This window comes from Callithrix jacchus, chromosome 8 (assembly GCF_049354715.1).
Source record: "Callithrix jacchus isolate 240 chromosome 8, calJac240_pri, whole genome shotgun sequence".
Classification (NCBI taxonomy): Eukaryota; Metazoa; Chordata; class Mammalia; order Primates; family Cebidae; genus Callithrix; species Callithrix jacchus.
The window spans coordinates 4,636,468-4,654,929 of NC_133509.1; the positions used below are offsets into that span (position 1 = coordinate 4,636,468).

The 18,462-nt window shown below is 35.9% G+C and overlaps 1 protein-coding gene across 5 annotated transcripts in view; it reads right to left on the bottom strand.

The window, feature by feature from the left end:
* ADAM10 (ADAM metallopeptidase domain 10) overlaps nt 1-18,462 on the bottom strand; it is a 155,414-nt gene that overhangs the window by 45,480 nt on the left and 91,472 nt on the right. For all 5 annotated transcript variants that reach the window (XM_078333252.1, XM_035258711.3, XM_078333254.1 and 2 more), the window contains one exon: nt 1,347-1,493. In XM_078333252.1, the coding sequence (XP_078189378.1) occupies nt 1,347-1,493 (147 nt within the window). The remainder of the gene's footprint in view (nt 1-1,346; nt 1,494-18,462) is intronic.

Genomic DNA, 18,462 nt, shown 5'->3' on the forward strand with positions numbered 1-18,462 from the left:
CTTCATTTACAAAAAGCACTCTTGCTACCATTTATGTAAAAACATATATGTATACTCTCAAAACTATTTTCAAGGAAACTGTAAAAACATAAAACAAGATGGTCAAGTAAAAGCATTAACAATATTCATTTCGAAGGTAGCCCAGGCTGTCAAACACTGCTAATGAAATCCTAACTGTGCCTATGGGGCTCATTATAAATGCATGCTATTTTGTCTTGAAATTTATTTGTTCCTTGGTTAGTCCTATATAATTTGCTACCTCTTTAACTATCACGTTTTTCCTCACTAGCTTCTCTTCCTCATCCTATTCACCAAATACAGATAGCTCCAATTTCTTCGCTTTTGAGTTCATTCTTTCCATATTCAATCTCTCAAGGCTACCCTGCCCTCAAGCTCTAGTTACACATTTTCCAAATCCTAAGGGAAGGATTACCTGGCTTTTATACATGTTTAAAAATAAGTTCATCCCCACCACCAAAATGAATCCTTCATATTAGTGGTAACTCCATCTTCTCCACTTCAAATCCCCTGAGTCAAAAATTTATTCATCAAATTCTTTTTTTATTTTTTATTTTTTTTGAGACAGAGTTTCACTCTTGTTACCCAGGCTGGAGTGCAATGGCGCGATCTCGGATCACCACAACCTCCGCCTCCTGGGTTCAGGCAATTCTCCCGCCTCAGCCTCCTGAGTAGCTGGGATTACAGGCACGCGCCACCATGCCCAGCTAATTTTTTTGTATTTTTAGTAGAGACGGGGTTTCACCATGTTGACCAGGATGGTCTCGATCTCTCGACCTCGTGATCCACCCGCCTCAGCCTCCCAAAGTGCTAGGATTACAGGCGTGAGCCACCGCGCCTGGCCTATTCATCAAATTCTTATTGGGTACCTTCAACACGAAGTACATTTTGAAGCGTACTTGCAAAATATTTATACTTTAATGAGGGTTAAGAAGACACAAGTGCAAATAATAATAATGTAACTCAGAAACTGCAACATACAATAAAAATACAGAGTAAAATTAAATACTTCTAGTTTGAAGGATTTCCCTCTAACTTTCCCTCCTTTAAGACCAATAATGAAAATTTAGCTCTCTTTCCAAAGCTGAGCTTCAGCGTCATCACGTCCTTCAGGAAATCATTGTCTTACCCCTCTCTTTTGACACATAAAATATCCCAACTGGTCTTTTAGTTATCAGCATACTTGTCTTACACATTTTATCACAACTGAAAATACATACTCTTTTTCCCAAAAAGAAAATGCACTCACTAATTTAAATTTTTAAAGGAAAGTATAGGTATTATAAAACAATATGAGTACTACTAAAATAGTGCATAATCATAAATACCTGGGCAATCACAGCTTCTCGTGTTCCATAATATTTAAAGAACAAATGATCAGTCTGAATGTAAAGCTGACAAGTATTTCTTTCAGCCGAAGTTGTACGTTTTTTCCTCAGGAGTTCTGGACCATTAGCAGCATGTTCTTGAGGTATCTATATGTCAAAAAGAGTCATTTATGATAATTATCATGCTTTACTACTATCATTTTATCTAATTATGAATAAATACTATAAACAACTTCATATTCTGCTTTATATAACACCATAGGTCTTTCTGCTGCTATTAAAACTTAATAAAATCATTTTGTCTCATAATATTCTCCATATAGATGACTTACTATCTATTCAAGGAACTTCTTTACTTTTAAACATTTTCAAAACATGTATTTTAAAATGTATTCATTTAAATCTAAAGCAAGTTTTATAATAGCTTATAATACTTTGATGCCTTCTTTACCTCACATGTAATGCCCATCTACCACCCAGTTCTGTCAAATTTCTCTCCTCAATCCCTACGTTGCTTATCTATTATCTCTGGCTCCACCACTCTAGCCCAAAAGTACCATTACCTAGAGCACTGCAATAAGATCAATTTAATCAACCAATATCCACGAGTGGCCTTAGACCTATTCTCCATACTGCAATCTTTTCAAAATGCAGATCTGAATGTTATCCACCTCACTAAAGTATTTCAGTGACTCCCTACTGCTCTACAGATTAAGCCCAGATCCTTTCTATGTTCCCCTAAATATCAGCATTGCACAGCCTCTACTGACCTACCCAGCTTCTTGTCATTCCATATTACTTCACAAAAAGACCCTACTACATTACCCAACTCTAGCTCTCTGTGGTACAGCTACATAAGCTTTCTTTCCAGTCTTTCTGCTGCCACGGTCTTTGCACATGCTGATACTACCTCCTCTGAACTTGTTAATGTCTTCCTTTAGACTTAGAGAAGGCCACTTGATCCATTAGACCACTCCACAGAACCACGTACCAATGTCTCTTACATATTGCAACCTTACATTTACTCATGTGATTATTTAATTTCTGTCCACATCCCACTTTACTCACTAGAATGTAGGTTCTGGAAAGAAGAAATTATCTCTGTTTGATCCTCACTGTAATGCTATCACCTAACATAGACTTGGCAGCAAGGAATAGACAGTAAGTATTTATTTTTGAGACACTCTTGCTCTATTACAGGCTGGAGTGTGGTGGCATGATCACAGCTCAATGTAGCCTTAAACTCCTGGACTTAAGCAATCCTCCCGACTAAGCTTCCCAAAGTAGCTGGGAATATAAGCATGTGTCATCATGTCTGGCTAATTAATTTTTGTAGAGACAGGGGTTTTTCTACACTGCCCAAGCTGGTCATGAGCTTCTGGTCTCAAGTAATCCTCCTGTCTCAGTTTCCTGAAATACTGGGATTACAGGCATGAGCCACAGTGCCTAGCCTCAGTAAGTATTTGTTCCAAGAATTACCACTGCTATTGAATCCAAGCACTCAAACATTTGTTAACAGCTAAAAGGATCATCTTAAGTAATTCTGACAGCACAGTAATATAAAACTCAAATTAATTTTTTTTTTTTTTGAGATGAAGTGTCACTCTGTTGCCCAGGCTGGAGTGCAGTTGCTCAATCTCAACTCACTGCAACCTCTGCCTCCCAGGTTCAAGCAATTCTCCTGTCTCAGCCTCCTAAGCAGCTAGGACTACAGGGAGGTGCCACCACACCCAGCTAATTTTTGCATTTTTAGTATAGACAGGGTTTCACCCTATTGGCCAAGCTAGTCTTGAACTCGTGACCTCATAATCCACCCACCCCAGCCTCCCAAAGTGCTGAGATTACAGGCATGAGCCACTGCACCTGGCCCCAAACTGAATTTTAAGCCACAATTTCTTCTTCCTTAACACTTCCTTCTCCCTTAAAAATTCCATGCCAACAAACACAAAATGAAACACTAGTATTATATACTATACACACAAAAAAGGGTAACTATGTGAAATGATGGAAATGTTTATTTGCTTCATGATAATAACCATTTTGACGATCTGTATGTATCCCATATCATGTAATACACCTGAAATATACACAATAAAACTTATTCTTAAAACAATTTGTATTATAGATACATATATTGTATTTATATAAGATATATTATGTATTGGCCTACCAAAAACGTTATATTTATATGTTATACATATTATATAACTATATAATATATAGGGTATTTGTAATATATATTACAGATTACTGAAATAGTGTAACATTTTGGGGAACTCATATTCATAAATAATTATATATGTAATATATATAAATATATATTACATATATATTTGATATAAATATATTTATATATTTACATAATTATTAAAATATAGTAATATAAATAGTATATTTGTACTATATATTATAGATTATGCTACTGAAACAGTGTAACATTTGGGGGAATTGTCCCCTCGGCCTACCTTGAATACTATTCTACTCAGGATTTTCATTTAGATAGTCTCCAGGTCTCAGTCTATAGAGTTCGCAAATGACTCAAACACTGAGAAGTATTTCAAATGCATGTATTTGTGAAATGCAGTTAATATTTACAAGGGTGTTATTTCACACACAAAGGGATTTGTTTCTTGGCTAATGTTGAAGTTTTATACATGAAAGATTTTCAACTCCAGACCAAAATAGAAAACCAAAACTGCATGCTTTCATGTGAAAATTCTATTTAAAGGAAAGTTTTAAATTAAGGTATCACTGTAAAATATGAAAAAGTGTTCCAAGCAGAAACATTAACATAAAGGTGTCCCGAGTTTATTAATCACGTAGTTCAGATCTCCCATATCTTTACTAAGTTTTATTTTTTCTATGACTGTTCTCTTATTTATTGAGAACTGAACTGAAATCTCCCATCATATGATTTTTCCATTATTCCTTTAGGTTTTGTCAATTTTTGCCTTACATACTTTGAAGTTATATAATATTACAGACATACAAAAAGGCTGCTATAACATAATGGAGAACAAAACTTTTTGTCATTATGACATATCTATTTCAGTAATGCCTTTTCAGCCTTAAAATCTACTTTGTCTAATTTTAATAGATATATTTTTTAATAGAGTCAGCAAACTTTATATCTTGTCCGCCTTTACTTTCCATCTTTCTGCATCCTATATTTTAGGAACAGTTTTTGTAAAATAGTTTGTGGAGTTTTGTTGTTGTTAAATTCAACCTGATTATATTTTAAACATTGTATTTAATCCATTTACCTTTAACATCATTACAGATATTTTTGGATTTAAATCTCCAATTTTATTATCTTCTATTTGTCCTGCCTCTTCAATATTCTTATCTCCTTTCTTGTCTTCTTTGGGATTTTTATTCTTTTATCCATTCTCCCATTAGCTTGTGAGTTACACATTTTACTAATACTTGACTTACCAAAATCAAATATAAATCGTAACGTTTACTCAATCCTAGAAAGGAACCTCAGAATACTTTAATTATTTTTCTCACTCCAATTTTAACTCCCTTTATATCCACATATACAATATACAAATAGATATCACCCTACAAGTCTTACTATTAGTGCTTTGTAGTATACAGTCAATATTCGCTTAAAATTACCTAATGTGTTCTTTATTCCATACTTCATCTGCAAATTAGCATTTGAGCCTACAATCCTTTCACCAGCAAAAAAAACTTTCAGTGTGTCAGATGGGCATACATTCAATCTGAAATGTGTTACTTTTACTTATTTTTCTGAGTACAGCAACCTAGAGGATGGCAGTTTCTTTGTTTCGGCATATTCTACTGTCTTTTGGTTTCACCTGCTTCCAGTGAGAAAGGAGCTGCCACGTTTACGGTGGCTTCTTTAACAATGATTACATTTTTTCCTCACTGGCTGATTTTAAGATTATATCTTTGGCTTCTCAAATAATGTGCTATAGTATCGTTTTCACTGTAACGTATTTATCCTGCCCTAAGTACAGGGGTTAATGAATTTGTTGTTTGATTCTCAGCCATTACCTGTCCTTATCTCCATTTTCCTCCTTCAAGGACATAAATTATATAATATACATATAGTAGACCTTCTGACTATATCATCTATATCTCTTATGCTCTTTTCCTATTTTCCATTCTTTTATTTCTTAGCAGTTTTCTCTATTTTCTTATATTATCTAAATCTAAATACACAAAATTCCTAATTTCTGTTGTTACATTTGTCAATTACACATTTCCCATTAGGTTCTTTTGCTAATTTTCAATTTTCTGCTAAAATTTTAAACTTAGTCTTTATGACCTGAATATATAAAAGTCTGGGTTGGAATGTTTTAATAAGAAAAAAACAAAGTCTGTGTTGGGTGAGTTTATTATCCAGGTATCATTTCCTTTGTCGGCTGATTCTCTTGTTCTGCCATCAGGTTGTTTTATTTGTTCATACACTGGGTATGCTGAACCGAGTGCCAGGCTGTGTATACGGATAACCACGGATTTAATGTGAAGTTGTGACTGACATCCTTCTCAATAGATTTACTTTCACTTCTGGTAAGCAGAGTTAGGCTTGGTGCACAAATAATCCTAGATCACCTTAATCCAATCAAGGACTGAGATGTGGTGTGAAACTTCCATCCCTGTGAGGAGAGGTTGAACATTTTATGATTTATACCCTTTTTCTTAAGGGAGCAGTCCTTCAAGTTCCCAACCAAAAGCTCTTCTGGGCAGATCCTAAACAATATTTTGTCCTCAGTTCTACTGTCCCTCTCAGTCTCTCAGCTACCTCCTCAGAAATTCATAGACACACGTGGAGAAAAGGTAGAGCCAAATACCAGGATCATCATTTTAGGTATATACTTTTGTCTGAGATCTTGGCCCCATACTTCTTCACAGTCACGTTATCTTTCCAATACCTTCAAATAAACACATACAAACATACAAAACACATATATGGAGATATACATACATATATATTTTTTAAATATTTTTATTTTTAGGCCAGGTTGCTTTATATTAGTTGTACTAATCAGTTGTTCTCTACTTCTTAAAAACAACTTTTTATTAATTTTATACATTGTGAATACATAAAATTTATACAAAGTTTATAACTTGTCTTCACTTTAAGGTGTCTTTTATTTTTAATATTCATATAGTGAAATATATCCATCTTTTTTATACTGAAAAGTCTTACATATTCAAAAGATTTCTCCAGATCAAAATCCAAAATATCTTATAATAACATTTTTTACAAAGTGTCTTTTCAAATGTTTTGCCCATTATCTATTACTTTTTTTTAATTTTTCTTTTTAAATTTTGTGGGTACATAGTAGGCATGTGTATATATATATATACGTACACACACACACACACACACACACACACACGGGGTACATAAGATATATGATACTTTGGTACAGGAATGCAATTGCATCATGTTAAACGGAGAGTCCATCACCTCAAGCATTTATCCTTTGTGTTACAAAAAAATACAATTACACGCTTTTAGTTACTACAATTTAATTATTATTGACTATAGTTGCCCTGCTGTGCTTTCAAATACTAGGTCTTATTCATTCTAACATGTTTTTGTGCCCATTATCTCTCCCTACTTCCCCCACCACTGCTCTAATATTCATGGCACCCTCTAGTAACCATCCTTCTACTCTCTATCTCCATGAATTCAATTGTTTTAATTTTTAGCTCCTACAAATAAGTAAGAATATGTGAAGTTTGTCTTTCTGTGTCTAGCTTATTGCACTTAACATAATGACCTCCAGTTCCACTCATGTTGTCAGAAATTACAGAATCTAATTCTGTTTTATGACTAAACAGTACTCCATCGCATCTATGTACACATTCTTTATCCATTCATTTTAATGTACACTTAGTCTGCTTCCAAATCCTGGCTATTGCGAACAGAAATGCAACAAACCTAAGAGTGCAGCTATCTCTATATTTCTTTGGGTATATATGTAGCAGTGGGATTGCTAGATCATATGGGAGTTCTGTTTTTTGTCTTTTGAGGAACCTCCAAACTGTTCTCCATGGTAGTTGGACTAATTTGCATTCCCACCAACAGTGTATGAGGGTTTCCTTTTCTCCACATGCTCACCAGCATTCGTTACTGCCTGTCTTTTGGATAAAAGCCATTTTTACTGGGGTGAGATGATATCTCATTGTAGTTGTTATTTGCATTTCTCTGATGATCAATGATGCTGTGCAACTTTTCATATGCCTCTCTGCCAGTCGTAAGTCTTCTTTTAGGAAATGTCTATATAGATCTTCTGCCCAATTTTTAGTCACATGAGATTTCTTCCTATAGAGTTATTTGAGCTCCTTATATATTCTGGTTATTAATCCCTTATCAGACAAGTAGTTTGCAAATATTTTCTCCAATTCCGTGGGTTGTCTCTTCACCTTGTTGATTGTATCCTTTGCTGAGCAGAGGATGTGATTTAAGAGGATTTAAATTGATGTGATTCAATTTGTTCATTTTTGCTTTGGTTTCCTGTGCTTATGGGGTTTTACTTAAGAAATTTTTGTCCACATGAAAGTGGACAGTTTCTCCAATGTTTTCTTGTGGAAGTTCCAAAATTGAGCACTTAGGTTTAAGTCTTAATCCATTTTGATTTGATTTTTGTATATGGTGAGAAATAGGGGTCTAGTTTCGTTCTTCTGCACATCTATATCCAGTTTTTCCAGAACCATTTATTGAAGAGACTGTCTTTTCCTCAATGTATGTTTTTGGCACCATTGCAAAAATTGCAATGCAGGCATATGAATTTGTTTCTGAGGTCTCTATTCCGTTCCATGGGTCTATGTGTCTGTTTTCATGCAAGTTCCATGTTGTTTGGTTACTATAGCTCTACAGTATAATCTGAAGTCAGATAATATGATTCCTCCAATTTCGTTCTTTTGGCTCAGGATAGCATGGTTATTCTGAATCTCTTATTGTTCCACATAAGATTTCAAATGGCTTTTTTCTAATATGTAAAGAATGACATTGATATTTTGTTAACAATTGCATTGCTTTTTGTAATATTAACATTTTAATAACATTGTTTCTTCCAATACATGAACACAGAATACCTTTCCCATTTTTTGTGTCGTCTTCAATTTCTTTGATCAGTGTTTTATACTTTTTATTGTAGAGACCTTTACTTCTTTGGTTAATTCCTAGGTAGGTAATTTTATTTGTGGCTACTGTAAATGGGAATGCTTTTCTTTTTCAGACTGTTTGTTGTTGGAAACAACAGCAGAAATGCTACTGATTTTTGTATGTTGATTTTGTATCCTGCAACTTTACTGTATTTGTTCATCGGTTCTAATAGTTTTTTGGTAGAATCTAAGTTTTTCCAAATATAAGATTATATCATCTGCAAACAAGGACATTTTGACTTCTTCATTTCGAATTTGGGTGGACTTCATTTCTCTCACTTCTCTGACTGCTCTAGCTAGGACTTCCAGTACTATGTTGAGTAACAGAGGTGAAAGCAGGCGTCCTTCTTGTGTTCCCAATCTTAGAAAAAAGCTTTCAGTTTTTGCTGAAAATATTCAGTATGGTACCAGCTATGGGTCTGCTGTTCATCACTTTTATTATGCTGACATATGTACCTTCTACATTCAATTTTTTGAGCATTTTTATCATAAAGAAATGTTGAACTTTATCAACCTTTTCAGCATCAACTGAAATGATCATATGATTTTTGTCCTTCATTCTGTTATGATGTGCAACATTGACTGATTTGAACCATTCGTGCAACCCTGGGATAAATTCAACTTAGCCGTGATGAATAATCTTTTTAATGAAGAGTTCAATTCAGTTTACTAGTATTTTGTTGAGGATTTTTCCACCAATAGTCATCAGACATAATGGCCAATCGTTTTCCTTTTTGCTGTGTCTTTATCTCGTTTTGGTATCAGAGTAATACTGGACTCCTAAAATGAGTTTGGAAGTTTTCCCTCCTCCTCCTCTATTTTTCAGAATAGTTTGAGTATCATTTGCATTAGTTATAATTTAAATGTTTGGTAGAATTCAGTAGTGAAGCCACTGGGTCCCAGGCTTTTCTTTACTGGAAGACTTTTTATTAAAGCTTCAATTTCATTAATGTGTGTTATTGGTCTGTTCAGGTTTTGAACTTCACAGGTCAATCTTGGTAGGTTGTATGTGTCTAAGAATGTATCCATTTCCTCTACAGTTGGCAATTTGCTGGCATAGAGTTGCTCACAGTCGCCACTAATGATCCTTTGAATTTCATCTGTACCACTTGTAATGTCTCCTTTTTCCTCTCTGATTTTATTTATTTAGGTCTTCTGTTTTTTTTTTCCCTTAGTCTGGCTAAAGGTTTATCAATTTTGTTAACGATTTCAAAAAACTTTTTCTTTCTTTGATCTTTCAAACTGTCTTCTCCATTTCTATTTCATTTACTTCTGTTCTGACGTTTATTATTTCTTCTACTAATTTTGGGTTTGGTTTGCTCTTGCTTTTCCAGTTTTTTAAAATGCACTGGTAGGGTATTTATGTGAAGTTCCTTCTTTGTGGATGCAGGCACTTATAACTATATAAACTTTCCTCTTAGTACTGCTTTTACTGTTCCAATCTTATGTTGTGTTTTGCTTGTTGTTTTGAGACAGCGTCTCCCTTTGTTGCCCAGGTTGCAGTACACTGGCACAATCTTGGCTCACTGCAGCTCTTCCTCCTGGGTTCAAGCAATCATGCTGCCTTAGCCCCCCAAGAAGCTGGGACTGCAAGCAGGCACCACCATACCTGGCTAATTTTTTAACTTTCTGTAAAGACAAGGTCTCACCATAGAGCCCAGACTGGTCTCAAACTCCTGGGCTCAAATGATCATTCCACATCAGCTTCCTAAAGTGCTGGAATTACAGACATGAGCCACCGCTCCCGGCCAGTAAGTTGTGTTTCCATTATCATTTGTTTCAAGAAATGTTTCAATTTCCTTTTTAATTTTTTCACTCACCCACTGGTCAATCAGGAGCATATTGTTTACTTTCCATGTGATCGTATAGTTTCCAAGATTCCTCTTGTTATTGATTTCTAGTTTTATTTGAGTGTGATCAAGAGAAGATGCTGGATATTATTTCAGTTTTTTGAATGTTTGAAGACTTGTTTTATAACCAAACATATGGTCTATTCTTGAGAATAACCCAGGTGCTGAGGAGAAAAAAATGTATGTTCTGCAGCCACTGGATGAAATGGTCTATAAATACCCATTAGGTCCGTCTGCAATCTGTACTGCAGATTACGTCCGATGTTTCTTTGTTGATTTTCTGTCTGGAAGGTCCATCCATTGCCGAAAGTGGGGTACTGAAGTCCTCAGCTATTACTACATTGAAGTCTATCTCTCTTTAGCTCTAATAATATTTTGCTTTATATAATTGGGTGCTCCAGTGTTGGGTGCATATATGTATTAGGCCATTTTTACATGGTTATAAAGAAATAACTGACACTGAGTAATTTATCAAGAAAAGAGGTTTAACTGGCTCATGATTCTGCAGGCTTTCCAGGAAGCATGGTGCTGTCATCCCCTTGGCTTCTAGAGAGGCCTCAGGAAGCTTGTAAGCATGGGCAGAAGGTGAACAGGCAACAGGCACATGACATGGTAGATGCAAGGCAAGCAAGCGTACGGGGAGGTGCCACATACTTTCAAACCACCAAAACTCGTATCACGAAGACAGCACCAAGCCACGGGGGATCTGCCCCCATGATCCAAACACCTCCCACCAGGTCCCACCTCCAGCACTGAGGATTACAATTCAACAGAAGGTTTGGGCAGGGACAAATATCCAAACCATATCAATATATACTTACAGTCGTTAAATCCTCTGGCTGAACTCACCCCTTTATCATTAGACACACACACACACACGCTAAAGTCACCCCCTTATTTTACACGCACACACACACACACGCTGAAGTCACCCCCTTATTTTACACACACACGCTGAAGTCACCCCCTTATTTTACACACACACACGCTGAAGTCACCCCCTTATTTTACACACACACACACACGCTGAAGTCACCCCCTTATTTTACACACACACGCTGAAGTCACCCCTTTATTTTACACACACACGCTGAAGTCACTCCCTTATTTTACACACACACACGCTGAAGTCACCCCCTTATTTTACACACACACACTGAAGTCACCCCCTTATTTTACACACACACACACACTGAAGTCACCCCCTTATTTTACACACACACACACACACACACACACTTTTTGAGATAAGAGTCTCGCTCTGTCACCCAGACTGGAGTGCAGTGGCACAATCTCACCTCATTACAACCTCCACCTCCTGGGTTCAAGTGATTCTCTTGCCTCAGTTTCCTGAGTAGCTGGGATTACAGGTTCCCACCATCACACCCAGTTCATTTTTGTATTTTTAATAGAGACAGGGTGTTGCCATGTTGGCCAGACTGGTCTCGAACTCCTGATCTCAGGTGATTGGCTTGCCTCCACCTCCCAAAGTGCTGAGATTACAGGTGCGAATCACCATGCCCAGCCCCCTTTATCGTTATATAGTGACCACCTTTGTCTCTTAAGAGTTTTTGTCCTGAAATCTATTTTGACTGATATACGTATAGCTACTCTTGCTCTTCTGGTTTCTACTGGCATGGAATAAATTTTTTTTTTTTGAGATGGAGTCTCACTCTGTCACCAGGCTGGAGTGCAGTGATGCGATCTGAGCTCACTGCAAACCTTCGCCTCCTGGGTGCAAGTGTTTCTCCTGCCTCAGCCTCCCAAATAGCTGAAACTATGGGCATGCGCCACCAAGCATAGCTAATTTTTGCATTTTTAGTAGAGACGAGGTTTCACCATGTTGGCCAGGAAGGTCTCGATCTCTTGACCTCATGATCTGCCCACCTCAACTTCCTAAAGTGCTAGGTTTATAGGTGTGAGCCATCGTGCCCAGGCCAAAATGACACTATCTTGATTACTGGAACTTTATACTAAGTCTTAAAAATCAAATACTATTAAATCTTCCAGCCATATTCTTTTTTGAAAATTGTTTCTCTATTCTAGATCTTTTCCTTTTCAGTATAATTTTTAGAATCAGTTTGTCAATTACTAAATAAATGTCCACTGGAATTCTTGATAGTGGACCTGCAGAACAATCTGGGGAGAACTGTTCTGAACCTGAAGAACAATCTGGGGAGAACTGACATGTTAACATTGAGCATTCCAACTGCAAATGAAGTACGTTTCTCAATTTATTTAGATCTTTAATTTTTCTTGGCAATGTTTTCCAGTTTTTCATGTACATATCTTTTACATATTTTGTTAAATTTATTTGATGTATTTTATATTTTGATGCTATTTTTCTTTCATTTTCTAAATATTCATTGCCAGTATAAAGAATACGATTGATTATACCAACTTTTAGCCTATGTCCTTGATAAGTTTGCTTGTTGATTCTGGGAACCTTTTCTAGGTTTACTCTTGTATTACCTTTAACCACTTCCTCTATAATCTGTATGTCTTTCATTTCTTTTTCTTGCCTTATTATGGTGACTAGGACTTTGAATATAATGCTGAGTGAAAGTTTTTATTGCTCAGTCAGGCAGAGCGGCTCACGTCTGTAATCGAAGCACTTTGGGAGGCTGAGTTGGTGGATCACGAGGTCAAAAGTTCAAGACCAACCTGACCAACATGAAAATACACTAAAAATACAAAGTTTGTCAAGGATGGTGGTGCATGCCTGTAATCCCAGCTACTCAGGAGGCTGAGGCAGGAGAATCGCTTGAACCAAAGTGGTGGAGGTTGCAGTGAGGCAAGATCGCACCACTGTACTCCAACCTTGGCAACAGAGTGAGACTCTGTCTCAGAAAAAAAAAAGTTTTTATTCCTGGTTCAAAGGAAAAGGACTTAGTCTCTCACTTTTAAGCACAGTGTCAACTATAGGTTTTTTACAAAAGCTCATACTAGCCTAAGAAATTTTCCTTCTATTTTTAGTTTGCCAAATATTAGGTGTTGAAATTTAGCAATACTTTTTTACTAGTCTACTGAGATTATCAGAAGGGTTTCATCCTTTATTATATTTCTGTGGTGGGTTACACAGATGTTATACTGTTAATCAATCCTGCATTTCTGGAATAAACTTCATTTAAGCATAACGTGTGACTTTTATGTTGCTGGATTTCATGTGCTAACAGTTTAAGAAGTTTTACTTTTCCATTCATGAGGAACACTGGCCTGTAATGTCCCTGTTTGGTGTGACTGTCACAGTAACACTGGCCTCATAGAATGTTATGAAGCTTTCTCTTGTTTTCCCAAGGACTTTAAGACTGTCCTTAAGGATAAACTCTAAGAATATGAATCCATAAATTAATTCATAGCATAATTTGTTTGTTTGTTTTTTTTGAGATGGAGTTTCACTCTTGTTACCCAGTTTTTTGAGATGGAGTTTCACTCTTGTTTCCCAGGCTGGAGTGCAATGGCGCCATCTGGGCTCACCGCAACCTCCGCCTCCTGGGTTCAGGCAATTCTCCTGCCTCAGCCTCCTCAGTAGCTGGAATTACAGACATGTGCCACCACGCCCAGCTAATTTTTTGTATTTTTAGTAGAGACGGGGTTTCAACATGTCGACCAGGATGGTCTCGATCTCTTGACCTCGTGATCCACCCGCCTTGGCCTCCCAAAGTGCTGGGATTACAGGCTTGAGCCACCACGCCCGGCCAATTCATAGCAGGATTAAAACCAATTTCTTTTTCATCTTTTTATGACCCAAATCCAAAACAATAAACTTTTTTTTTTTTTTTTTTTTAAAACAGGGTCTCACTCTGTGGCCTGGGCTGGAGTACAGCGGCACAATCAATCACAGGTCACTGCAGCCTCAACCTTCTTGGTTCAAGCAATCCTCCTACCTCAGCGTCCTGACTAGCTGGGACTATAGGAGTGAACCATCTCACCTAGCTCTTTAAATGTTAAACTGTGTCTTTACTTTTAAATTGCATTTCTTCTAGACTAATTTGGTCTGATTTTTTTTTTGTAATCACTCTAAATCTTTAAGCATATCCACTAAATATTTACTTCAGATAATCCAATTTTTAGCCTAAAAGTTACATTTGGTTCTTTATTAGAATTTCTATTCTCTCCTTTTTGTGTTCATGTCTTTAATTCTTTGTACATACTAATAATTAATGTGTTTCTTAATTAATGTGCTTAGTCCGTTTATACTTTTCTAATTTAAAAAAATGGAGAATGGGTCTCGCTATGTGGAACAGGTTAGTCTTGAACTCTCAGCCTCAAGCAATCTTCATGCCTCAGCAGTCCATTTACATTTAATGCAGTCATCAATATGGTTACATTTAAACTTATCATCTTGCTATTTATTTTCTATTTGTCCCATCTGTTTTTTGTTCCTTTTTCTCTATTTCTCTTGAATTAACTGTTTTAATTACATTTGATTTATTTTATTAATCTGTTAAATTATTTGCTTTTCTTTTTTTCTTAAAAGGCTTTATAAGTAAATATTTAGACTTTTGGACAACATGGTCTCTATCACAACTACTCAATTCTGCCACTATAATGTAAAAGTAGCCATAGACAATGTATCAGTGAATGGGTGTGGCTGTTTTCGAATAAAACTTTACTTAAAAAGCAAATGGTTGGCCCACAGGCTGTAGTTTGCTGACTCCAGCTCTAAGGTTTACAATATCTATCTTTATCACAGCACGGTTTACCTGTCAAAGTTACACCACTTCACAAACTGTTTAAGAAACAAAATATGCTTCTGCTCTTTCTCTTGTCCTTTGTGCTACTGTCGTCAATTCTGATTCTCTGTACACTACAAAATCCTTTATACCGTATTATTTTGACTTAGGTATTAATCTCTTGAAGTTTTTCTTAAATGAGAAAAAAACTGCTTAACATTTACCTATATAGCTACTATTTAATGTCCTTAACTCCTCTGTGTATACCTGTGTTTCCATCTGGTATATTTTGCTACCTGAAGAACTTCCTTTAATGTTTCTTACAGTGTAGGTTTCCTATAGACAAATTCTCTCAATTTTTATTTTAAAAAGATCTTTAATTTGCCCTTGTTTTCGAAGATTCTTTTCACAGAATACAGAATTCTAGTTTGGCACGGTTTTCTTTCAACACTTGGAAGATGTTATTCTATGTCTTCCAGTTTGACTGTGTGATGAGAACTCACCAGTTCTACTTATCTTTGTTCCCCTGTATGTAAATGTATCTCCTTTTCTCTGGCTGCTTTTATAGTTTGCTCTGATTTTCAGGTGTTTCCAGTAATTTAATTATAATATACCCTGGTATGGTTTTCTTTGTGTTTATCCTGCATGTGTTTCACTGAGTTTCTCAAACCATGAGTTGAAATTTTTCTTCATATCTGAAAAATTTGGAGGCATTAATTTTAAAATATTTTTTTCTGTATCTCTTCCTCTTGGACATCAATTATTTTCTCTCTGTGCTTAGATACGGATATTATTGTTGTATTTTCCTTTATTCAAGTATATTCATGTTGACTTCTATAGTAATTAATTTTCTTTTAAGCCTATCCACTAAATTTTTTACTTCATGTAATACATTTTTCAGCCTAGAAGTTCCATATTGTTCTTTATTAGAATTTCTATTCTTTCTTTTTTGTGTACACATCTTTCTTTAATTCGCTGAATATACTAATAATAGTTGTTTTAAAGTCCTTGCCTCTTAACGTCTATAATTACTGGTTGTTTTTCTATTTAGTTGGCTTTTTTCCTTATTATGAATCACATTTTTCAGTTTCCTGTCATCTAGTAATGTTCTTTGAATATTTAACCTGTGAATGTTAAATTGTTGAGTATCTGAACTTAGTATCCTCCTTTAACAAATATTATTGAGCTTTTCTCTGACAGACAACTAATTTATTTGAAAAGCAGTCTCATATTTTTGAGGCTTGTTTTTCTGCTTAGGAAGGGCAGGTCTAGAGTAGCTACTACCCTAGGGCTAGGTTAGCCCTGCTACCATGGCTTGGGATCTCTACTATGTGCAATTTTTTTAGAGACAGAGTCTCGCTCTGCTGCCCAGGCTGGGGTGCCATGACACAATCACGGATCACAGCAGCCTCAACCTCCTGCGCTCAAGCAGTCGTCCTATGTCAGCCTCCAGAGTAGCTGAGACTACAGGTGCTCACCACCACAGCTAATTAAAAGAAAAAAAATGTATGGAGATGAGATCTCGCTAGGATGCTCAGGCTGGTCTCGTACTCCTGGCCTCAAGTGATTCTCCTGCCTCAGCCTTCTAAAATCCTAGGACTACACACATGAACCACCACCTGGTCCAAGTATTCTGATAGTTGTTCACTTCATAGAGTGCCAGTAGTTTTTCTTTGTCTCATAGTTTTCTCATAGAATTTCAACCTGTGCAGGCACAGCTTAGTATTCAGCTAAGTCTCAAGGAAGGCAACACCTGTGGAGATATCTGGAGCTTTTTCTCAACACAGTTCTCTCCTCTCAGCAATTGTGCCCATAAGTCCAGACGCCTCAGTCTTCCTGAACTCTGACTTCTAACTATTCAACTCAGCAACATTGCTGAAAATGTGAAAATAACTGTTTCACTTTTTTTTCCCCCACCCAGTTTTCCAGTTGTTTACTGTAGAAAGCCTGGTTAGATATGAGTTACTCTATCACAGCTTGAAAGGGAAATCTTCAAGTTTCAAAGTTTTCACTTTAGACATTTAATACTTCAACCTATCTGGATGTTTCTGTTGTAAATATATGATCCAACTTCATCTTTTTTCAAACAGATAAACATGTTTCCTGAATCCATTTATTTAATGGTCCCAACTTTTCCTTACTAATTTGAGATTGCATCTCTACCACACAAAAAAGTTTCATACATGCATGGGTCTTTTTCTAAGCACTCATTTTTATCCCACTAGTCAATGTGTCCATCCTTGTGCTATCATAACCTCAATTATTATAGTAAGTCTTAATACTTCCTAGGGTAAAACCCTCTTTCCTGTTCACCATCTTTCAATGGGCCCTAATTCTTCTTAGTCCTCACTTTTCCATATAACATTTTAGACCCATTGATAAGTGTTGTAAATAAACCTGTTGTAACATGTATTGAACTTGTATTGAATCTACAAATCAATACAGGGAGAACTGACATTTTTATAATATTAAATATTTCCCATTAATATGGTATGTCTCTCCATTTATTTAAAATCAAGCTTCCTTAAAATTTTTAATAAAGTTTTGATTTTCCTTATATAGGTCTTATAATTCTTTGTCACATTTATTCTGTAATACATAATAGTCTCTGATATTATTATTAAACGTCCACTTTTTCATTATATTTCTGGTAGTCTACTCACAGTATAAATAAATGCAACCTACTTTTGTATATTAATATTTTATCAAGCCACCCTGCTAAATTCTATCATATCTAATGGTCTATAATCTCAACCTCTCTATCCACATTGGCAATACATTAGTACAAGCCACTATCACTTCTCAATTGAATAACTACAACTTCTCATTAGTCTCCTAAACTCTAGCCTTAAACTCTACCCCGCCAGGTTAAAAATTCTTTACTGATCTTTCTGTCTCCCTGGCCTTTATATGTACTGTTTCTCCTGTTTGGAATAGTGTTTTCATATCCTCATGGCTAACCTAACTTCTACTTATTCTTAAGGTTTCTGATTACTGCCTTCAAACACTTCCAAGGCTAGGTTAGCTATTTCTCTTGTGTGTAGAATATCATCCTATTCTTAATCCTCTTCTCTCTCCTACTAACCTAAATTGTTTCTATCTCCAATTAAACCATAAACTTTTGAGAATAAGCCTTCATGTTAATCTCCACATATTCCCAGAACTTTCCACAGTCTCTGACCATGGCAGAAGACCAATGTGTATGTGTTCAAGACAGGTAAGAATAAAATCTCACTTAATACTAGAAACACCCACCTGAAACAGAATTGTTTATGCCATTTTACAGATCAAGAAACAGATGCGAATACAAATATTCACGTCTCAAGAAACATTACTCTACCATACTATTTTTAAAAAGGATGTCCAAAATATATATGTTTTATCATAAAAGAAATGTTTTCTCATTGTGAACTTACATTTTGAATAACTATAATTTGTCAC